This window comes from Oryctolagus cuniculus, chromosome 2, assembly GCF_051225735.1.
Source record: "Oryctolagus cuniculus isolate XC-2025 breed Fujian yellow rabbit chromosome 2, ASM5122573v1, whole genome shotgun sequence".
NCBI lineage: Eukaryota > Metazoa > Chordata > Mammalia > Lagomorpha > Leporidae > Oryctolagus > Oryctolagus cuniculus.
This window is the reverse complement of record NC_142868.1, coordinates 90,959,100-90,984,282: the sequence shown is the minus strand read 5'-3', so window position 1 is coordinate 90,984,282 and position 25,183 is coordinate 90,959,100. Positions and strand designations below refer to the sequence as shown.

General features: G+C 41.9%; 1 protein-coding gene across 1 annotated transcript in view; it reads right to left on the bottom strand.

Moving 5' to 3' along the window:
- ADAM9 (ADAM metallopeptidase domain 9) overlaps window positions 1-25,183 on the bottom strand; it is a 137,392-nt gene that overhangs the window by 29,257 nt on the left and 82,952 nt on the right. Inside the window, exons 15-16 of the mRNA XM_002720772.5 lie at window positions 23,245-23,350; window positions 10,415-10,598 (exon numbers count right to left, since the gene is read on the bottom strand). Coding sequence (XP_002720818.1) covers window positions 10,415-10,598; window positions 23,245-23,350 — 290 coding nt within the window. The remainder of the gene's footprint in view (window positions 1-10,414; window positions 10,599-23,244; window positions 23,351-25,183) is intronic.

Below are 25,183 nucleotides of genomic sequence, written 5' to 3'. Positions count from 1 at the left end.
CCCATGAACATATACAATGTTTATGTGTCAGTTAACAATAAAACTAAAACAAAAAAGAATTTAAAAAATGTCAATACACACAAGTGTGAACAAAATTGTACTTGGAGAATCTCCATATTCTGCTTCTTCCAATAATTTTCAATTAATTTTTTAAAGATTTATTTATTTATTTTAAAGGCAGAGCCACAGAGAGGCAGAGGCAGAGGCATAGAGAGAGAGAGTGAGAGAGAGAGAGACATCTTTCATTTGCTGGTTCACTCCCCAAACAGCCGCAACAGCTGGAGCTGAGCCGATCCAAGGGCAGGAGCCAGAAGCCTCCTCCAAGTCTCCCAGGCAGGTGCAGGGGCCCAAGCACTTGGGCCATCCTCCACTGCCTTCCCAGGCCACAGCAGAGAACTGGATTGGAAGCAGAGCATCCAGGTCTCGAACTGGTGCCCACATGGGATGCTGGCACCACAGGCAGTGGCTCTACCCACTACACCACAGTGCCAGCCCCTCAATTAATTTTCAAATAAAAAATGCAAATAAGATTAATGTATTAATATCACACATATTTGCTTTTAAAAGAAGAAGAAAAGGATGTTCTGATTGGCAGTGTCTACTTTGAGGAACAAACAGAATCAAAGTGGAATAACACACTGATAAACCTCATGGAATGTATAACACTAGCACGCACCCACACCAACAACGACCAGCCACACACATTAGGAGAGCAGAGGAAGTAACAACAGGACTTCTACATAACTAGTTTCAGGATGCAAGTCTGAAACCAGAGCTGAACTACCTGTGACAATAAGAATGAAGGTGAAGAACTTTACTTTTTCACTTTCCCCCCACCCAATGATTGGTTTGTCCTCTAAAAAAAAAAATGTTGCACAAATATTTTTATTTATTTTTTTTTTTTTGACAGGCAGAGTGGACAGTGAGAGAGAGAGACAGAGAGAAAGGTCTTCCTTTAGCCGTTGGTTTAAAGAGTAGAGGTCTGGGGCAGCTGTTTGGCTCAAGAGTTAGGCTACCACTTGTGACATGCGCATCTCATACTGGAGTAGCAGTTCCAGTACAGGCTATTCCACTTCCAATCCAGCTTCCTGCTATTACACTTCCTTGGGAGGCAGCAGGTATTCTCTTCATGGACAACTTTTTGAAGGACTCAAGTACTTGAGTCCCTGCCACCCATGTGGGAGACTTGGATTAACTTTGGGCTCCTGGCTTCTGCCTGGCACTGCCCTGATGATTGCAGGCATTTGGACAGTGATTCAGCAGAAGAAAGATCTCTTTCCAATTCACACACACACTCACTCACTCACTCTCTCTCTCTCTGTCTCATGCAAATAAAATGAAAATAGTCAAATAAAAAAATTTACACTCCACGTCTGAAGTAGAACCAAATTGTCAGGCCATTCAAACATCCCACAGTCCAGTCTTTGGTAGAAGCCAGAAAGGACTGCCTTGAAAACTCTCAGAAATCAGGTGGTCATTTAGCACAATCATTAGGACACCACTAGGATGCCCTCATCCTTTATCAAAGTGCATATGTTTAAGTCCCAGCTCTGCTTCCAATTCTAGCTTCCTGCCAGTGCACATCCTAGAAGGCAGCAGGTGATGACTTAAGTGCCTGGGTCCCTGCCACCCATGGGGGAGATCAGATTGAGTTTCTGGCTCCTTACTTTGTCCTGGCCTAGTCCCAGTTGTTGTAGGCACTTGGAGAATGAACCAGCAGATAGAAGACCTTTCTGTGTCAGTCTGTCTCCGTCTCTCTCTCTCTCTAATAAAATTTTAAAAGTAAATAATTTTTTTAAAAATCTCAGCTATCTGTCTCATATACTAACCCAGAAGTTACAAGGTTAACAGTTATAGAAAACATGTGTGGGGCCAACGTTGTGGTGTAGTAAGTAAAGCTGCCGCCTGCAAAGAGACAATCCCATATGGCTCTGGTACGAGTCTCATCTGCTCCACTTCTAATCTACATCCCTGCTAAAAGGCCTGGGAAAAGCTGTGGAACATGACCCAAGTGCTTGAGCCCCTGCCATCCACATGGGAGATCTGGAAGAAGCTCCTGGCTCCTGGCTTTGGCCTGACCCAGCACATGGCCATCTGAGGAATGAAACAGAGGACAGAAAATCTCTGTCTCTCTCTCTCTCTCTCTCTCTTTCTGTTTCTCCCTCTTTCTTTGTAACTCTTTCAAATAAACAAATTATTAAAAAGGAAAACATGTGTTACATGGTCCTGTCAATGGGTCAGTTCAGTTCAAAGTGTGAAGTATGGGTGTATAAACTCAGCATCTGCTATCCCAGTGCATGAATATTGTTGGAATATTTTTTAAAAAGCTAATAAAATGCAAACAGACAACATGTCTTAAAAATATACTTAGATAAGAGAATACTTTTTCAAAAAGTTCGTGGAGAAAAGGAAATAAAAGATAAACTTATTCTGTTGGAAAAATAATTTGACATTCATGCATAGTTTTTCTATACTGCATATTTTCCATGAACTTTTTAGAGACCTCTTATCTAAGAAACCTCTCATATTAATAAGATTCCAGTATTTAAAGTCAATATTTACAACAACAACTACAAAAATGTTATGTAGTATTTGAAGTAATAGTGGCACATTCTACTTGGGAGAAATCAGTAAATGATATTTTTATTTTTGACATCTGTGAGGAAAAGTATTAATGTGTTTTATGACTATTAAGAAAACAATAGTAGAACAGAAAGAAAAAGATGTATAACTTAAAAAGCATACACATATGGAATCAGTATTGTGGCACAGCGGGTAAAACCACAGGCTGCAACACCGGCATCCCAAAAGGGCACGGGTTTGAGACCCAGCCACTGAACTTCTGATCCAACAACTTCCTGCTAGTGGACCTGGGAAAGCGGTAGACAATGGCCCAAGTGCTTGGACCCCTGCACTTGTAAGGAGACCTAGAAGAAGCTCTGAACTCCTGGTTTTGGCCTGGCACAGCCCTGGCTGTTGAAGCCATTAGGGGAGGGAACCACCAAATGGAAGATGGCTCTCTCTTTAACTCTCCCTCTCTTTGTAACTCTTTCAAATGAAAAAAAAAAAAAAAAAAAAACCTAAAAAAAAGCAAACACATGTGCACTTAGCACACAAATACCTAATCTGTGTAATACAGCAATAAAATAAAACATTAAAAAAGCATGTGAAACACCATTAAATAAGAACACAGAAATAAGATGAAAATTTTGAAAATTAAACTATACCAATAAAATCCAAAAGCCCAACAAAATTATACAATTACAAAGACATAGGAGAAAGTTTATATTACATTGGGATACAGAAAGTTTTTCTAAGCATGACATGAAGCCAAGATAAAACACATGATTGATATGATTTATTTATTTATTTTGACAGGCAGAGTGGACAGTGAGAGAGAGAGACACACAGAGAAAGGTCTTCCTTTACCGTTGGTTCACCCTCCAATAGCCGCCACGGCCGGCGCGCTGCGGCCAGTGCATCTCGCTGATCCGAAGGCAGGAGCCAGGTGCTTCTCCTGGTCTCCCATGGGGTGCAGGGCCCAAGCACTTGGGCCATCCTCTACTGCCTTCCTGGGCCCGGTTGTCACCTTGCACAGTAAGCTTCAGTCCTAAGCTCAGCCTGGCTGACTAGATGTCAGATGGCCAAATGGCCCAACCACAAGCGTCAGTCCCACCTTCCACCCTAACAGGATTCCTTGCTCTCACTTCCCTACCCTCTGCAAGGGTATAACAGGACCTGCGTCCCACACACATGTGTTCTTGACCTCTCTCTCTCTTGCGCTCTTGCCCTCTCCCTCCAGCCTGTCAGATTCTGCCCCCCTACCCCCAATAAACCCTTTCCCCTACTCAAGTGTTTAGTGTGTTTTATGGTGGCCTTACCATGGTAATAGTGTTTACCCTTAGAAAATGCGTTTGAAAAGAGGAAAAATGAGTAGGGCACCAGCAGGAGAACTTTATCTTTTGTTTTATACAATTTTTTGAAACTTTTTAACCATGAAAATGTCATAAACGATCTTCCTTTCCTAAAAAGATTTTCTCCAAAGGAAGAAAGAATTTAAGACTGAGATACAAAATTCACAAGACACACACTTAAAATGACACTGAAGAGAGGCAAAAAAAACTATGGGGTGGGGGGTGGGGGAGGCGGAGATTCCAAGATGGCTGAATAGGAAAAAGACATGCTGATTTTGACCACAGGAAGATAACAGAAGAAAAGAGGAGGAAGTGCATTCCCAGGGTTATCTATCTGTTCTATATCCCAGTGCATCTCCCAGTTGGAGAAGTCTGCAGTGGACGTTCTACAGAAAGAAGAGAGACAATATAAACACACAGCAGTGAGCAAGGACACCACCAATGACTAGTGCAGCTGGGGGCTGGAGGAGCCGCCAGCTTCTGAGAGAGGTCAGAACAGACTGCGGCACCCACGTCACCAATGATACTGCCTGAAAAAGAGCCCTGCAGACCACAGTGATTTTCAGTCTGGCCGGAAGCCCTAGTTGAGCCCCCTCAACTTTTTCCCCATGCCCTGATAAGGGCGTACCAGGACCAGCAGGGAGACAAAGGGCAACTTAACACCAGTAAAGGCTGTGGCAGCACTTGCACACTCAGCTAGGGGATTTTATCAGATAAATCCACATTCACCACTGACACTGAGTCTGGCCTGAGGATTGGCAGGGGCAGGGTTCCCACTTAGAACTGTGAGGCGCTCCAGGGCTCCAACTGACAAGGCAAAGCACCCATAGGCAGCTGGACCCTGGGAACATCTCTGCTCTCCCTGTGATTGCGGCAGGTTTGTGGGCCTGAGACTGTAGGAGCCTTGTGCAATGTGACGTAGGAATTCTGTGACTCAACAATAGGGCGTGGGGTGTAGCTGGTTCTCTGGGTAATCACATTGTCTGGCATCAGAGGCTCAGAGCCCCATGACTGCGCAGGGTGGGTCAATACAGAGATTCCATGCTCACAATGAAGACTGCACAGATGCTTTGTGCATGCAATTCATGTGCGAGCATGGGTGAGAATAGCTAAATTCTTATGGAAACACAAGAGATCCCAAATAGCTAAAGCAATCTTAAACAACAAAAACAAAGTCAGAGGCATCACAAAACCAAAATTTCAGGACATAGCACAGGGCAATTATAATCCTAACAGCCAGACATGTAGTCAACAAATGGAACAGAATGGAAACCTCTGAAATTAATTCCTGCCATCCACAAGCGACTTACCTTTGACAAAGGAGTTAAAGTCAGTCCTTAGAGCAAGGACAGTCTGTACTGAACAAACGCTTCTGGTAAATTTGGATCTACACATGCAGAAGTTACGAAACAAGACTCTTACCTTACACGTTATACAAAAATTACTCAAAATGGATCAAGGATCTAAATCTATGACCTGATACCATCAAATTACTAGAGGACAACTTTGGGGAAACTCTGAGACATTGGCAAATACAAAGACTTCTTGGAAAAGATACCAGAGGCACAGGCAATAAATGAAAAAAAAAAATAGACAAAAGGGATTACATCAAGCTAAGGAACTTCTGCACTGCAAAGCAAACACTCAGCCAAGTGAAGAGGCCACCAACAGAATGGGAGAAAATATTAGCAAACTAAGCAACTGATAAAGGCTTATTATCCAGAATCCATGAAGAGCTCATGAAACTCAACAACAACAAAACTAACAATCCAGTGGACTTGAATAGGTGTTTTTCAAAAGATGAAATCCAAATGGCCAGCAGACACATGAAAAAATACTCAGTATCACTAGCCATCAGGGAAATGCAAATCAAAAGTACAATGAGGTTTTACCTTACCACAGTTAGAATGGCTCTCATAGAGAAATCAAATGACAAATGCTGGAAGGATGTGATGAAAAAGGTACCTTAACCCACTGTTGGTGGGAATGTAAACTGGTACAGTCACAGTATGTTGATACAGACCCACCATTATGACCCAGTCATCCCACTCCTAGAAATTTACCCAAAGGAAAAGAAATCAGCGTATGAAACAATGATCTGTACCCCCATGTTTACTGCAGCTCAATTTTTTGTTGTTGTTGTTGTTGTTGACAGGCAGAGTGGACAGTGAGAGAGACAGAGAGAAAGGTCTTCCTTTGCCGTTGGTTCACCCTCCAATGGCTGCTGCGGCTGGCGCGCTGCGGCGGGCGCACCGCGCTGATCCGATGGCAGAAGCCAGGTGCTTCTCCTGGTCTCCCATGGGGTGCAGGGTCCAAGTACTTGGGCCATCTTCCACTGCACTCCCTGGCCACAGCAGAGAGCTGGCCTGGAAGAGGGGCAACCGGGACAGAATCTGGCGCCCCAACAGGGACTAGAACCTGGTGTGCCGGCACCGCAAGGCAGAGGATTAGCCTAGTGAGCCGCGGCGCCGGCCACTGCAGCTCAATTTATAATAGCTAAGATATGGAATCAACCCAGATGTCCATCAACTGAAGACTGGTTAAAGAAAATGTGATATTAATATACTATGGAATACTACTCAGCTATAAAAGAAAAAAAATAAGAATGAAATCCTGTATTTTGCAAGAAAATGAATGCAACCAAAAACCATTATACTTAGTGAAATAAGCCAGTCCCAAAAAGACAAATATCATATGTTCTCCCTGATCAGTGGTAATAGAGTATCTAACAGGTAATCCACAGAAGTGAAACTGACACTTCGGGATGCTAAGATTTTGAACAGCCCTTGTCTTGACTGTTGAAGAACAGTGTTTTTGTTTTTGTTTTTTCCCTTCATATTATTGGTTGAATACTTAGTGTAGAGTTTATCTTATGAGTATAACTACTGAAAATAGATCTTTGTAAAAAATAAAAATGGGACTAAGAGAGGCAGGATGGCCGGCGCCGTGGCTCACTAGGCTAACCCTCCGCCTGTGGTGCTGGCACCCTGGGTTCTAGTCCCGGTCAGGGCACCAGATTCTGTCCCAGTTGCTCCTCTTCCAGTCCAGCTCTCTGCTGTGGCCCAGGAGTGCAGTGAAGGATGGCCCAAGTCCTTGGGCCCTGCACCCACATGGGAGACCGGGAGAAGCACCTGGCTCCTAGCTTCAGATCTGCGCGGTGCACCGGCTGCAGCAGCCATTGGGGGGTGAACCAATGGTAAAGGAAGACCTTTCTCCCTGTCTCTCTCTCTCACTGTCCACTTTGCCTGTCAAAAAAAAAGAAAGAAAGAAAAGAAGAGAAGAGAAGAGAAGAGAAGAGAAGAGAAGAGAAGAGAAGAGAAGAGAAGAGAAGAGAAGAGAAGAGAAGAGAAAAGAAAAAAGAGAGGCAGGAGGAAGAAAGGCGGGAGTGAGGGCAGGAGAGAGGAAAAGGTAGGAAGAATCACTGTATTCCTAAATCTGTACATATGAAATGCATCAAGTTTGTGTTCCTTAAATAAAAGGTTTCTAGGTTAAAAATTGTTTCTGCAAAAATTAAAGAAAAAAGAGAACGGAAGGGAGGAAAAGAATTGACAGAAGGTGGAAGGGAAGTATTGCTATCTTCTTAGTATTGTATCTATGAAATACATAAAATCTGTTCTCTTTATATTAATAAATATTTTGAAAAATAAAAAAAAAAAGGATCAATCTGAATATAGACCTACCCTATGATTCAGCCATCCCATTTCTGGGAATTTACCCAAACCAAAAGAAATCATCATATTAAAGAGTTATCTGTGCCCTCTATCCTTGCAATTTTTTGTATTTATTTATTTGACAGGCAGAGTTAGACAGTGAGAGAGAGAGAGACAGAGAGAAAGGTCTTCCTTCTGATGGTTCACCCCACAAATGGCCACTACGGCTAGAGCTACGCCGATCCAAAGCCAGGAGCCAGGTGTTTCCTCCTGGTCTCCACGCAGGTGCAGGGCCCAAGGACCTGGGCCATCCTCCACTGCCTGCCCAAGCCACAGCAGAGAGCTGGAGTGGAAGAGGAGCAACCAGGACTAGAACCCAGTGCTCATATGGGATGCTGGCGCCGCAGGCGGAGGATTAACCAAGTGAGCCACAGCGCCAGCCTCTATCCTTGCAATTATGCAAAAAAAAAAAAAAAAATCCAAATGGTAAACTCAGAAAAGAAATAAACATTGTATCATTTAAAGAAAATGACTATTTACCTAGAAAATTCGAATCAACTAAAATACCTAACTAAGTATATGGCTGATTACAAAATGAATAGATATAAATGATTTTTTTGTAAATACCAATAATAGCCAATAAAAAACATAAATAAAACAGCTGTTCTTATTAATTAAAAACAATTAAAATATATTCTAAAAAATAGTAACAGAAAGGGATGGGCCCTGTAAAATACATAGGAACACTAACCAAAAATTAGAATGGACCTTTATGATGAAATCTTTTTAAAAGATCCAAAAAAACAGAAAGACATACCATGTTCTTGTATGGTAGACTCAATAATGTAAAGATGTCACTTATCCCCACAATAAATGTATAAATTTAATGACATCCCAACCAAAATTCCAAAGCGCCTTTTTATTTTTTTGCACCTTGACAAAATGATCTCAAGTTCATCTGAAATGATATATAAATGAAAATAGCCAAGGAAACTCTGAAGAAGGAATGAGGAGGCATTTGTACTACCAGATGTTAAAAAATACAACATAAAGTCATCCAAAGTAAAACAAAGCAGAACAGATACGTGAATAGCCAGAGACAGATCAGCGGACATGAAGAGAAGCGAGAAACTGAGCCCATATTATATACATAAAAATTTAGCATAGCAAGCAATTCAAATAGAATTTCAAATTATAATAGAGGTTGTTAGGCAATACTAACCTTTCTGAAAACAAAACATCAGAACTTGGAATTTAGTGATAATTTCTCTTTTTAACATTTTATTTATTTATTTATTTAAAAGCAGAGCTACAGAGAGAGGAGAGACAGAGAGAGATCTTCCATACATACACTGACTCATTCCCCAGGTGGCCATGATGGCCAGAGCTGGGCTAGGCCAAAGCCAAGAGACAGGAGCTTCTTCCAGGTGTCCCATGTGGGTGCATGGGCCCAAGGACTTGAGCCATGCTTTGCTGCTTTCCCAGACATGTAAGCAAGGAGCTGGATCAGAGGTGGACTCAAACCGGTACCCATATGAGATGCCAGCACTGCAGGTAGTGGCTTAACCCACTGCACCACAACAACCCAAGTAATAATTTCTGAGTGAATGAATGCATGAAGGATAAAAGAAAAAAGAAGGCATGCCAACCTTTTTATGCACATAAAAGTACTCTAAACAAAGACATCTACTAAAACATACAAGAGAATAATAATCTGATACTATGCAGAAAAATGTCTTTCAATGTCTTTAAGTTCTTTAAAGTCAATAATTTTTAAAGGAATAAAGAGCAAGTAAATCATAAAAGAAAGAATAAATTTATATAGACAAACAGTTCAATATCATTATAATCAACAAAGAGTAAAATAAAAAGAAAATCACAATTGAAAGCTTTTAAAATAACTGCTACTCTTGACTACGATATTCAGAATTTAAAACACTTATACACAACTGGTTAGAAAATAAACTAACAAAATCTTTTCCAAAGAGAAATTTGGCAAAAATACCTAAAACCTAAAAAGAATAAACACCAATGTAGTGGTTTAACCTGAGAAAACAATCGGGGATGTTCTGAAAGTTTTATGGTAAAGCCATTTACAAAATATTGTTTATAATAGCTACAACACTCAAGTTTATATAGCTGCAAAAACAGGCATAAAAGCATGTGGGTCTTTTTTTAAGGAGAAGTGAAGAATAGAATGCAAACTGAAAACTGCCTAGAAATGGAGCTAACTTCAAGGCCCATTCATCTCTCTTTTTCATTGGCTACATCATCAGCCAATTATGTCTCCTGCTCCTCTATCTTGGTTGGTTTCTTCAACTTACTCAAGAATTGTGCTCCTTTCTATCTGTTTGTTATATACACAGCTTAACCTTGTCACAGCCCTCCTAGTCCAGCTCCTAGTTTCTGACCTCACTTTTAATTACCCTTAACTATATAATCCCCCAAAATGAGGGATTTGGCCCAGATCAACTTCTCATGTGGAACCAGTGGTGGCAAGTCAAGCTCTGGCACATGTCTGATCTAAACTCCTGTGGTCAGGGTGTCAAGGAGCACAGGCAGGACAGACATTTCTAACACAAATGCACACACACAGACACACACAACTCCTGCAAGCCACCTCACTGGCCCAACAGCAGCAAACAAACTAACACATTACAGCAAAAATCCGGATGGGAGGATTACAGTTGGCCTTCATTTTCTCCTTGGAGGCTTTGGATTTTCTACAACTCCTACAACAAATATAAATGTCTTTTATAATCAGAAAAGAGTAACCACCTTACTCACCTTACTTCCTATAGTGATTTCAAACTTTCATTTTCCTTTGTAAATAGAAAACATTCTGATTACCTTTCCAACATCACATTTTGTGCCTTCATTAACCATCCCAGGATCTGGAACATCTGATCCTAGCTGGAAATCCACACCCCAACATTTGGTGCCTCTACTGGGTGTCTGAATAATGGCAGGCACAATTCCAAATACAGGCATGTGCTGTACATTCTCACACTGAAGCTTTCCACACAAAGCATTCCTAGAGAGAAATAACACAAACATGAAATGTGTGTAGTGTATATGCAAAGGAAAATTATATATTTGTATGTACACAGAATTCACTGCTGTTCAGCTGAAGGGAAACTCAGAAGGAGGGGAAAATGTATGAGAGGAGAGCAACAGACGTCAAAGCAGCTCTCCTTAAATACTGCAGAGAAGCAAAGAAAAAAGATAAATGAGTATCTTATGTGAATTGTTAGGGCACCTGGCCTACTTCACCATCTAGAGCTCAAGAATTAGCACAGCAATCCCAAAACTCAATTGTGTCTTCTTAGAGTAACGGTAAGGAGAAAACCAGGCTCTGTAATGTAAAATAACTTAAGAAAGAAAAGACCCAATCTCTCTTGGCCTAGCTAACTCTTAGTTGCTTGATTAAAGAGTCACTTCATTAACTCACTAATTAATTCACTAACTCAGTACCAGAGTCTGTGAAGTCTTGCCTGACAACAATTCCCATCACCAAAGCTGGGTGAGTTAAAGGCCCTCCCCATATCCTTTCATGTCACCCTACATGCCCCCAACATCAACTCTCACGATACAGTTGAAATTTCCTATTTAACTGTCATCTGTCAGGCTGTCATCTGACAAAACCACCTACCCTAAACTGTGAATCTCTTCTATATCATTGCCAATTCATCACAGGACATTTCTCCACAACACATCTAACTTGTCACCTCCAAGACTTCCATTCTAGCTGTCCTAACATTCTTTGATCTCCTGATTTAAAATCCATCTCCTTAGAACTTTTCCTCATGATTCCAGATGTTCCACAAGACCACCCTGATAATCTCCTTTCCTTCTCTTAAGACATATATTTTAGGACAATTATTACGTAGCTCCTAACTACTTACTTCACTGGGGCAAAATCCTACAATTATTTTTCATGCAACAAGGAAGTTCCTTCTAAATATGTCCCAGTTTGCCTCATTGCCTATGGAAGCATAGTGCTCAGAATAGAGCACGAAATCTCAGTTACAGCATGACAAAAAAAAATGCAGCTCTAACTATCAGATGCACTACTTTTATCAAGACCAACATTATAGCACATTTTACGGTAACTATATTACATTATTGAAGTGCTTAAATTTACCACTAGCTAAAATCCTATTTAATTTTTGCATATGCTGCTGCTAAGTCTTCATCTTCCCTCCATCCTGTATTTTTTCCCAATATGTCACCATTTATTTGACAAGAGTACATCGCTTAAACTTTCTTAGCTTCAGTATCATCATCTGAAAAAAGGAGATAAATGATAATGCCTATATCACATAGTTTGCAGAAATTAGATACGTGAACCTCTAATATAGCACATAGCATAAAACATACCTCAGTTAACATTTATAGGTGCCTATAAAATTCACATTGTTATGATAAACTCAGTATTTCATAAGCAGTCTTGGTGACATACTAACATGCAAAAGGAAAATAACATAAAAAAGCTGTTACAGATCATTAGAAAAATGACTTCAATATGAAAAAATGTGCAAAGATACAGACAGCTTATATGGTAAAAAAATCTAGACAGCCAAAAAAGCTAAGAAAATATTTTCATTGTTACATTATAATTGAAAACTCTATCGTGATCCTCATTAAAACAAATGCTTCAGGCAAGGAACGAGGTGAAACCCTGGTGGGAAACTGGGTATTCATACTGAACAAAATCATCACTCCACATATTATGTGATATCTGCAACAGAAAAACCTAACTGTATATCAAAAAGATTTCATCACTCTCAGTTAGTAACACTAACAATGTTAAGACAAGAGAGGTTAAGTGCCTCTGTGACACAACACATTGCATGAACTGTTCCTGTCAAAGATGTTTAACCTGAATATAATTAAGATTTTAGATAGAACTTTTGATTTAAAGAAGACCCAGTGGATAGAGACACAGGTTAAGCAACACTGACAGGAATATATCAAATCCAGAACTAGCTCAAGTCATTTCTACAAGTAAGTGTCACACTGAAAAGCACCCCTCAAAAAAAAAAAAAAAAAAGGAGTAAAGAGAGAGATTTTAGATTGAAAGTAACCTAAGGGGTATGACAACTAAATAAATGTGTGAATCTTAAGTGAATCTGGATGTGGAAAAAATTTCAGCTACAAAGATAATTTGAGAAATGGTAATATTGAACAGACAGTACATGATATTAATAAATTATTGGTTTTGTTAGGGTGATACAGTATTGTAATGGTCTTATGTAATGGAGATGAATACTGTAGAAATTAGAAGCAAAGAATTATAATGTCTATAATTTACTTAAACATGGTTCAGCAAAGTCTATACAAAGTAAAGATGATAAAATATTAACAGCATCTTAACCTAGAATACATTGGTATTCACCCTACTATTTTTTCTACTCCATTCCTTCTATATATTTGAAATTTTACATTTTAAATAGTTTTAAAAGATGAAAATGCCTATATCCTAAAGGAGAAAACCACCCTTCCGTTAAAAGGGAACATGTGGAATGATAAACATTAAGCATATGTTGATGTATGTACACAAATGCATGAAGGAGATGCAACAAAAATGTAAGACAATATCTGTGGATGAGAAGACTACACGTGATTACTTTCTTTGGAATTTTCAGGCCTTATACATTTTCTGGGATGAGGATGATAACAATAAGATGGACATGATGAGTGCTATAATGAACCAGGTTCTCTTCTTAGTACTAACATCTTCTAACTCATTCAGTCTTCAAAACAGCACTTGGAAATAGGTACCATTATTATCCCCACATTACAGGGTCAAAATGAGGTATGTATGTGAAGCAGTTTGTTCAAAACTTCAGAACTATTGTTTGAACCAGGACTCAGGCCCACCAAGTCTAGCTTCAAATGTATCTTCTTAATGAATGTATTAATTAAAATGAGCTACATAGTAATTTACTCACAGCATCTGTACTTTCATTCATTCAACATATATCTAATAGGCACTCGGTAGGCCCAAGGCATTATGCTAAACTCAACAGATAAAAGCATGTCACTGGCCTTAAAGTTCAGTGAGAAAGGATGTTAACCAATAGATCCACATAAAGAAATGAAACTCTGACAAATATAACAAAGGACAATCTCATAATAAAAAAGGATCAATTCATCAAGGAAACAATCTAAGGTGTATACATCTAATAATTCAAAACATACATGAAAAAATTTATAGAAATAGGAAGAGAAACAAATTCATAGTCATAACTGAAGATTTTAACATACCTAACAGACAAAATGGACATGTACACCCCAAAGATGGGGAAGATCTGAATACGATTATTAATTAACCTGACACATCCAGCAACTTCAGAATATACTTTGCTTTTCAATTACATATGGAACATTCTCCAGAGTATATGCTGAGCAATAATGCACATCTCAATGAATTCCAAAGAGTTGAAATCATATGGAGTATTATTCTGATAGAATTAAACTAGAAATGGAACAAAAAGACAACCAGAATATCCACAGCTATTTAAAAATTAAGCTGTATATGTTCAATAATCCATGATCAAAGGAGAAATCAAAATATAACTTACAAAATAGTAACAATAATGAAAATACAACATGTCAAATTCTATGAAAAACAAGCATACAGCATTAAGAACACCTTTGAGAGGACATCTGACCCTGTTAAAGAAGTGAAGGAAGTCTTCCTTAGAAAAAAATCATAATTGAAGGCCAGTGCTATAGCCTGGTGGGTTAAGCTGCTGCTTGGGATGCCAGCAACCTGGAAGAGCGCTGGTTCCTGTAAGAGTCCCAGCTGCTCTACTTCTGATCCAGCTCCTTGCTAACGTGGCTGGGAAAGCAGCAGAAGATGGTCCAAGTGTTTGGGCCCCTGCACTCACATGGGAGACCCAGAAGGAGATCCAGGTTCCTGGTTTCAGCTTCACCCTACCCTAGCCATTGTAGCCATCTGGGGAGTGAACAAGTGGATGGAAGATCAATTGAGCTCTGTCTGTCTCTCTCTCTCTCCCCCATTTCCCTCTGTAACTCTGCTTTTCAAATATGTAAATAAACCCTTTAAATAAATTAAAAATTTTTTCACAATTGAGCTATTATTGATAATATTTTAATGTAAAATAAAATTTCTTACTGAAATCTAAAAAATATAATAAGGAAAGTTGCTGTAAAAAAGGCCAATACAAGCACACTGAAAAGGGAAAATATACAAAAATATTCCAGGAAAATTAAAGCAAACATTGTAGGGAGCAACTCGGACTAGACTAAGTTACTGGAATTAAGACTTATTCTATGCATCTGCTCTCCCACAATATGGCGCTGGGAGAGGAGGAAACAGCTTCTACACAGCTGCCTCCAGTTCAACCAATAAACTGTAGGACTTGCTCCTGATTGGAGGAGAGCAGCGTACTCGGCGTGTGGGCAGCAGAGTTGGGATTGGTGGAAGGACTATAAAGGAGGAGAGAGACGGCATGCACCAGGAACATCTAAGGGGAACATCTATCTGAAGGAACACCTGAGCAGCCCCCGAGAGAGCCGGCCGGCGGTGTGCTGCTCCCCCGCGGAAGTGGGGAAAGTGGCTAGGGGGAACCGCCCTTCCACGGAGGTGGAAGGGACAGTAGCCAACCCGGGAAGAACCAGCAGCAAACCCGGGGAGGGCCGAGCAGACAAAAGAACAGCGCAGGGTCCTGTGTCGTTCCTCCACGAAGAGGGGGAGCGACATAATGGTGCCGTGACTCGGATATGAAGCCTAGGCAGGGTTCAGTGTCGTTCCTCCACGAAGACGGGGAGCGACAAAACATCTTAAAATGTACCACAATAATCATAAAGGAAAGATGTTTATATCTAGAATTATTCTATTGGAACTTTTAGAAATCAAAAATAGGGGTCAGCATCGTGGTATAGCGGGTTAAGCTACTGCCTGTTGTGCCGGCATCCCATATGGGCCCCAGTTCATGTCCTGGCTGCTCCACTTCAGATCCAGCTCCCTGCTGATGGCCTGAGAAAAGCAACAGAAGATGGCCCAAGTGGTTGGGTCCCTAATATCCACATGAGAGACTCAGAAGCTGCTCCTGGTTTCTGTCATTGGGGAGTGGACCAGCAGATGGAAAATCTCTATGTGTCTCTCCTCTCTCTCTCTATAACTCTGACTTTCAAATAAATAAATTGTTTTTAAAAATCAGATAAGGCCAGCGCTGCGGCTCACTAGGCTAATCCTCCGCCTTGCGGCGCCAACACACCGGATTCTAGTCCCAGTCGGGGCACCGTGTGGGGAGCAATCCGGACTGGACTAAGTTACTGGAATTAAGACTTATTCTATGCATCTGCTCCCCCACAATATGGCGCTGGGAGAGAAGAAAACAGCTTCTACACAGCTGCCTCCAGTTCAGCTAATAAACTGTAGGACTTGCTCCTGATTGGAGGAGAGCAGCGTACTCGGCGTGTGGGCAGCCGAGTTAGGATTGGCGGAGGAGGACTATAAAGGAGGAGAGAGAGAACATGCACCAGGAACATCTAAGAGGAACATCTAAGGGGAACATCTATCTGAAGGAACACCTGTGCAGCCCCCGAGAGAGCCGGCCGGCGGTGTGCCGCTCCCCTGCGGAAGTGGGGAATGTGGCCAGGGGGAACCGCCCTTCCACGGAGGTGGAAGGGACAGTAGCCAACCCGGGAAGAACCAGCAGCAAACCCGGGGAGGGCCGAGCAGACGAAAGAACAGCGCAGGGTCCTGTGTTGCTCCTCCACGAAGAGGGGGAGCGACATAATGGTGCCGTGACTCGGATATGAAGCCTAGGCAGGACTTAGTGTCGCTCCTCCACGAAGACGGGGAGCGACATAATGGTGCCGTGACTCGGATAGGAAACCTAGGAGGGAAGAAGCAGGAAAATACCGGAGAGAGAGACTAGCAAAGAGCCTAGGTGCCGGAAGAAGCTATTGAAAGCCTAGGCAGAGACTCGGATATGGACTGTGGGAAAGAAGTTAGGATTTAAAGTGAAAGCAAGAAGAAACTTAGACTCAGATACGGACTGCAGGTTGAAAGTGAAAGTGAAACCTATAAGAAACTTAGACTTGGATACGGACTGTGGGGAGAAGCCAGGAGAAATGAGAGGAATATTGTTGGAAGAAAACTTAAGGAAACATACCGGGTAGAGAAAAATGTTAGGGAGGATGAAGCCGCGAGTGCAGGCCGAGGCGGAGACATAAGCCACCTTGGAATTCTTCAAGTCACCCCGGGGAGCAAGAGGCGAAGATCTGGAACCAGAGGCAGAGGCGTGGGCCGCCAGGTTGAAATTCGCCAGGTTAGTCCGGGGAACTTGGACTGAATGCCGGTGGTGGCGGAAACATTCGCGGAAGCCGCCGCGTGCAGAGAGAGCACGGGGCGTGAATAGATAGGGAACGCGGGGCTGGCGCGAGGCCGTGGTGCGGGCGCGAGGCCGTGGTGCGGGCGCGAAGTGCGTGGAGACCGCGGAGCGTGCGCGCAGAGCCGGGAACCCGCCGGCGGGGCGAGGCGCCGGGAAGCCGTGCAGAGCCATGAAGCTGCCGCGGGGCGAGGTGCCGAGAAGCAGCCTCGGGGCGAGCGCCGCCGGGAAGCCGCAGGGATAAGAGAAACAGAAGTTTAGAAGTAAAATGAGAGAAATAGGAATGTTGGCAGACAGAAGTAAAATGGGAGAAATAGGAATGCCCGGAGATAGAGAAGTAGAGAAATAGAAAGGCCTCCCCACAACACTGCAATGTGAGAGCTTGGATTCGGTCTGCCTGATTAAGTGAGGCGATGAGCACCTGCGGGCGGCTAGCAGCTTATGCGCCGCAGGTCACCTAAGACAGGCACGAATTAACATCAGTAAGGCCTCCCCACAATACAGCAATTAGGAGGCTTGGATTCGGTCTGCCTGATTAAGGCGGTAAGCACCAGCAAGCAGCTCGACCAGAGCATGCGCTGCAGGGCACCGAACACAGGCACGCATCAGCGCCTAAAAACCTCCTCACAACATGGCGAAGAGAGGACCCGGATTCGGTTTGCCTGATTGATAGGACGTGTAAGAACCTGTGGCAACTCTAGCAAGTACAGCAGAGTGTGTGCTGCGGGACACCGAAGACAGGCGCGTATCAACGCCAAAAATAAAAAGAAAGGGGGATCTGTGGGGAGCAATCCGGACTGGACTAAGTTACTGGAATTAAGACTTATTCTATGCATCTGCTCCCCCACAATATGGCGCTGGGAGAGAAGAAAACAGCTTCTACACAGCTGCCTCCAGTTCAGCTAATAAACTGTAGGACTTGCTCCTGATTGGAGGAGAGCAGCGTACTCGGCGTGTGGGCAGCCGAGTTAGGATTGGCGGAGGAGGACTATAAAGGAGGAGAGAGAGAACATGCACCAGGAACATCTAAGAGGAACATCTAAGGGGAACATCTATCTGAAGGAACACCTGTGCAGCCCCCGAGAGAGCCGGCCGGCGGTGTGCCGCTCCCCTGCGGAAGTGGGGAATGTGGCCAGGGGGAACCGCCCTTCCACGGAGGTGGAAGGGACAGTAGCCAACCCGGGAAGAACCAGCAGCAAACCCGGGGAGGGCCGAGCAGACGAAAGAACAGCGCAGGGTCCTGTGTTGCTCCTCCACGAAGAGGGGGAGCGACATAATGGTGCCGTGACTCGGATATGAAGCCTAGGCAGGACTTAGTGTCGCTCCTCCACGAAGACGGGGAGCGACACACCGGATTCTGTCCCGGTTGCCCCTCTTCCACGCCAGCTCTCTGCTGTGGCCAGGGAGTGCAGTGGAGGATGGCCCAAGTGCTTGGGCCCTGCACCCCATGGGAGACCAGGAGAAGTACCTGGCTCCTGACTTCAGATCAGCGCGGTGCGCCAGCCGCAGCGCGCCAGCCACGGCAGCCATTGGAGGGTGAAGCAACGGCAAAGGAAGACCTTTCTCTCTCTCTCTCTCTCTCTCTGTCCACTCTGTCAAAAAAAAAAAAAATCAGATAAATTTAGGGTTCCGGAAAATCCTGAAAATGTAAAATAAAATATTAACTGCAAATGATGAATTATCAAATGACACTAACGTATGTCTAAAACTATCCGTATGCGATGGCTACCAGGAAAAGTTATGGTATTTTCACGGAGTTAGTGACCTCATAATAAAAAAGCCAAACAAGATGGCCATGGGATTCTGCTAGGACTGTCTTGCACAAGGATGTTAAAGATATATGCAGATGTTAGCTATTAACTCCAATTTTTATAAAATGAAAAAGGATGGGGCAAGCACTGTGGTGTGGTATGCTAAGACTAAGACTCTGCCAGCGGCATTGGCATTGTATATGGGTGCCAGTTCTTTTTTTTTTTTTTTTTTTTTTTCAGTTTTACGAATATATGTCTGTTTTCTTTTTTTTTTTTTTTTATCTTTTATTTAATGAATATAAATTTCCAAAGTACGACTCATGTGTTACAATGGCTTCCCCCCCCATACCGTCCCTCCCACCCACAACCCCCCCCTTCCCACTCCCTCTCCCCCTCCATTCACGTCAAGATTCATTTTCGATTATCTTAATATACAGAAGATCAGCCTAGCATGCCTTAAGTAAGTATTTCAACAGTTTGCTCCCACACAGAAACATAAAGTGAAAAATAATAGATGATTTTTTTTAAATGATGATGAAATCAGATCAGACCTATTGTCATGTTTAATCCCAGTGAGAGTCAAGTTGGGAATTGATAATTTTTTTTTTTTTTTTACAGAAGATCAGTTTAGTATACATTAAGTAAAGATTTCAATCGTTTGCACCCCCATAGAAACACAAAGTGAAATATACTGTTTGAGTACTCGTTATAGCATTAAGCCTCAGTGTACAGCACGTTAAGGACAGAGATCCTACATGAGGAGTAAGTGCACAGTGACTCCTGCCGTTGACTTCACAAATTGACACTCCTGTTTATGGCATCAGTAATCTCCCTATGCACCAGTTATGAGTTTCCAAGGCTATGGAAGCCCCCTGAGTTCTCCGACTCTTATCTTGTTTAGACAAGGTCATAGTCAAAGTGGAGGTTCTCTCCTCCCTTCAGAGAAAGGTGGGTGCCAGTTCTTATCCCGGCTGCTCCTCTTCCAATACAACATCTCTGCTGATGGCCTGGGAAAGCAGTGGAGGATGGCCCAAGTGCTTGTGCCCCTGCACCCATGTGGGAGGCCTGAAATAAGCTCCTGGCTCCTAGCTTGGGATTGGCCCAGCTCAGCTTCGGCCTTTGCGGCTGTCTGGGGAGTGAACCAGCGGATGGAAGACCTTTCTCTTTGTTTCTCCCTTTCTCTGTCTGTAACTCTACCTCTCAAATAAATAAATAAAATCTTTTTTAAAAAATGAAAAAGGGGGGGGGGGCCGAACTGTGGCATAGCAGGTGAAGCCTCTGCCAGCAGTGCCAGCATCCTATATGGGTGTGGGTTCGAGTCTCGGCTGCTCCACTTCCAATCCAGCTCTCTGCTATGCCTAGGAAAGCAGCAGAGGATGGCCCAAGTGCTTGGGCCCCTGCACCCCCATAGGAAAGCCGGAAGAAGCTCCTCACTCCTGACTTTGGATCGGCACAGCTCCAGCAGTTGCAGCCATTTTGGAACTGAACAGATGTAAGACCTCTCTCTCTCTCTCTGCCTCTGCCTCTCTGTAACTGTCTTTCAAATAAACAAAAAAATATTTTTTAAAAAAGGAAAAAGGAATGTAGATGTGAAATAAATATATGCTGATCACTATGAAAGACATGAGTAAATCTGTAGGAGCAACATAGAGTGACCAACAAAGTGGAATCGTTGAAAATTATTTCACTACAATTATATTAAAAAGGCATATACATTAAACATTTTTCATGAAATGTAAATCAAAGTGCACAACAAATACCACTATAAACATTAAGGAAAAGTGCCAGTAATTGTAATTAACCTACTAACATTTTCAAAGATCAAAGGTAAAAAACATAGTTCTGGAAATTGTCAACAAATATGATACTTGGAAAGGGAGACTGAGCAGACTAGCCTAAGAAAGCTCGGAAAACTATTTAAATGAAAATTGCAAGAACAACCTAAACAATTTCATGGATGTTGAAAACTTGTTTTTTTCTCACTGATTTTTATTTATATAAAGGGAACAAATTTCACATATTTCATATGTACAGTTTTGAGAGCATAATGACACTGCCATCCTGCTCTCCCTCCCTCCCCCCACCTTCCCTTCACCACCTTTTGTTATTTTTCTTTTAATTCTTATAATGACATAATTTGAATTTACTGTATAATAAGCTTAACCATCCACTAAATAAAGAATTCAACAAGTAGTAAGCAGAAAAACCACTGTTCCTCAAGACTGTAGACAAGGGCCGTAAACAATAATTGGATCTTAAAATGTCAGTTTTGGGGCCAGCGCTGTGGTGTAGTGTGTTAAAGTCCCAGCCTGCAGTGCTGGCATCCCATATGGGCACTGGTTCTATTCCAGCTGCTCCACTTCCAATTCAGCTCTCTGCTATGGCCTGGGAAAGCAGAGGAAGATAACCCAAATCCTTGGGCCCCTGAACCTGTGTGGATGACCCAGAAGACACTCCTGGCTCCTGGCTTTGGAGCAGCTCAGCTCTAGCTGTTGTGGTCATTTGGGGAGTGAACCAGCAGATTGGAAGACCTCTCTCTCTCTGGTTCTACCTCTCTCTGTAACTCTTTCGAATAAATAAAATATATCTTAAAAAAAAAGTCAGTTTTTCTTATATGTATCTTTGTACTTTGTATACAATCTGAAAGAAAAGAAAAGAAAAGAAAAGAAAAGAAAAGAAAAGAAAAGAAAAGAAAAGAAAAGAAAAGGAAATAACACTTGAGCTAAGATCTAGAGTATGAACAACACAATTAAGTAGGTAAGTAGAGGCCAGCGCTGTGGCTCACTTGGCTAATTCTCTGCCTGCGGTGCCAGCACCCCGGGTTCTAGTCCTGGATGGGGTGCCGGTACTAGTCCCAGTTGCTCCTCTTCCAGTCCAGCTCTCTGCTGTGGCCTGGGAGTGCAGAGGAGGATGGCCCAAGTGCTTGGGCCCTGGACCCACATGGGAGACCAGGAGGGAGTACCCGGCTCCTGGCTTCAGATCAGTGCAGCGCCAGCTGTAGCGGCCATTAGAGGAGTGAATCAATGGAAGGAAGACCTTTCTCTCTGTCTCTATCTCTCTCACTGTCTAACTCTGTCTGGCAAAAAATAAAAAATAAAAAGTAGGTAAGTGGGAAGACAGCATGCCTAGCAGCATGTGCAGGGGGCCCCAGCAGAAGCCCACTCAGTGGGCAGTATGGCTGAAGCATCCTACATAGGTGTCAAATGAACACAAAAGTAAATCAAATCACCCACTGGGGAAAAAAAAAAAAAAAAAAAAAAACAGGAGGCGGAGGAAGAGATTCTACCTACATGCTAGGGAAAGAGGTTTCTTCAACTAGGAAAAAATGGCCAACACAGCTTAGTGCTGCTGAAAGGCCAAGAACCGTGCAGGAAGACCCACAAGCATCAGTCGGACTTAGTGACATGGAGGTCACCTTATCCTTTCTTCTCATGAAATATAACTTTACTACAGTTGCTTAGCTTCACTGGAGGCTTGAGGTATAGAAGCAGAGTACTAGAGAACAATCCCAATTATGTAAAATGCCTGTGCCAAGTATATTCAATGCACAGAAACAAAAGTAAATACACAGAACTTAGCATGTATGGATTGAGCTTATAGATAACTTTTCCTCATTTATATTAAGCAAATTCTTATTATAGTAATAAAAATGTTTTAAATCATTATTTTAATATTATATAGAGCTAGAAGAAAATAATGAAACTCAGAATTAATTCTACAAGTACCTTTATCTTGGAATTTAGTATCTTCTACCAAAGGGAAAATAAAAGGAGTGTTTAGTTGGAGTTCTTATTGTAGATCAGGGATAAGTAAAGTAAGATTCTGTGGGGAGCAACTGAAACTAGACTAAGTTACTGGAATTAAGACTTATTCTATGCATCTGCTCTCCCACAATATGGCGCTGAGAGAGAGACCAAACAACCTCTAGGCAGCTGCCTCTCGCCAATTTGACTGATAAGCTGCAGGAGCTAATCCTGCTCCTGATTGGAGGAGAGCAGCGTGCTCAGCGCGTGGGTAGCAGAGTTGGGATTGGTGGAAAAGGATTATAAGGGAGGAGAGAAACAACATGCACCAGGAACATCTATCTGAAGGAATATCTAAAGGGAACATCCGGATAACATCTGAGCAGCCCCCGAGAAGAACCGGCCGGGGTGTGCCGCTCCTCCGCGGAAGCGGGGAATGCGGCGGGGGGGTGCCGCCCCTCCACGGAGGTGGAGGGGTTGGCAGCTAACCCGGGACGTTGTCGTTCCTCCACGAGTGAGGGACCAGCAGCTAAACCGGGAAGGGCCAGGCAGAAAGAACAGCACAGGGTCCAGTGTCGTTCCTCCGCGAATGGGGGAGCGACAAGATTCTAAAAACCACTATATTTTAGACAGTTGGTATCTAAAGGGATGAATTATCTTACCAGTTTGTTCCTAACACCAGAGTTTGAAGCCTTGTCTTGTAAAATGTAAGCTTGAAAAGTTGGATATTTAAGGGGAAGAAAGACAGCAGTTATAAAAGACACTAGAGCTGACTTGTCTCATAATCTTTCATATTCTGCAGCCTCACCTCCACTTACCCAGTGGCACACTTCTTGTATTCATTGCCAGAGAAACCACAATTGCCAAATCTGTCACCTTTAGAATTCACTTCAATGAAACAATCTCTTGGGGCAGCTTTGGCTTCTGCAATATTAAACATTTAAAAAAGGAAAAAGTTATGGCAGTTTAACTCAGAAATAAAAGAATTCCCTATGACAGCACATACACCTGGACAAACTGTCCCAACACCTCTGAAAAGTTTCAGGCTTTACATACAAAACACTCCTACATTTTATACATAATAACAAATGTAAAAAAAGCTTAGATTCACTTAAAAGCTAGTCTGAACTCAAATACCCAAGCTCTACAAGAAATGTCATTAAACAAGAAATTATAAATAAATTTGAAACCACAACAGTATATAATATTTTCAGAATATTCACTCTCCTTCCTCTTCCAAATGATGGCACTTCAAAAAGTTTGTGGAGAATGGAATTAAAAGATTAGCACAAAAAATCTTGAAATCTATGCACACCTTTTTATAATATGCATTTACCATTAACTTTTCGAAACCCTTTCATACATATCTATTGTGCTTCTCTGATTGTATCAGGCTGCAAAGGATTGATAGAAACCAGCTATTATTTCTGGTTTTGTCTTTGTTTTACTGTATCTGGATGCTAAGTTTAGGGTTTTTTTTTAATTAGCTGGCTTGACAAACACCCAAAAGAAATGGCAAAAGTACAATCCATTCCTGTTTTCTTAAACTGATGTATCACTTAATATTCAGCTTTTCCAATTAATTATTCCTAAAAATATTTTATTTGTAAATACTTTGAAGACAAAATGTTAGTACTTCCCCTTTAATAAAATAAGTCCACTTGCCTATTTTACACATCTGATACTATGCTGTTGAGTTTTAAAAAAGGATGTGGGTTAAAGAAGTTACAGCTAAAAAAAATTCAAATAAGATGAAAAATTAATATAGCAAAATTACACATGATAAATGTCACAGAAAATATTCCCAGCCACACCCTTAAAAAATATAAATAACTGCAGGAATTCCAAACAATACATAAAGAAAAAAGTAACTAGTTACCTTATTCCTAGATATTTTTGCAAGCCTCTTCCAAGGTTAATACACTTGCTAAATAATATATTTGCCTAACCATAATGACTTTTTTGGTCTGGAATAACCTTTGTATTTCAACAAAATATATCAGAGTTGACAAGTCTCTACCATGCTATCCCATGACCTGACTTATATTACTCCTATTTATTTCTTAGATAGTCTTCTCTCTTCAAGTCGACCCACCATGAATCCCAGGCCATGGAGGACAGCTGAATAGAAAGTGGAGCAGCCGGGATTCCAAACGCTGTCCACATGGCATGCCAGCACTGCAGGTGGCAGCACTACTTATTATACCACAGTGCTGGCCCTGAAACAGTTGTATTCTAACAACACAACACGAAGATGTAACTAACTTACTGCTGACTTCTTTTTAAAAGGTCATTTGAAGATATTAAAGCTCAAAATTGGAACTAGAAAACCCTGAGAATTCAAAGTGTTAATGAGCTAAATTGAACTCATTTAATTGTAATTAAAAATTGATTGCAGTTATTGAGTCCCAAGATTACAGCTTGTTTTACTGAAAGGAGACAGTCTTCGAAACATGTTTCATCAAGAATCATTTGGTAGTGTTGCAATAAACACCGTTCAAATACCAAAAAAAAAAAAAAAAAAAAAAAAAAGAAGGGGTATAACAGAAACTAGAAACAACACAAGTTTGGTCAAAGTCAAGGACTCTGACTCCAGAGAAACAGAGCACTGTAATGACTGAACTTCTTAAATAAGTAACACAAACAAAATTAAAAATAAAAAACAGTGAAACAAAGTAAGGGTTTGGGTTTTTCTCTCCTTCCTCCTTCCATTCCCTCCTCCCTTCCCTTTTTCATTAACTATTTGTTAAATCTAAG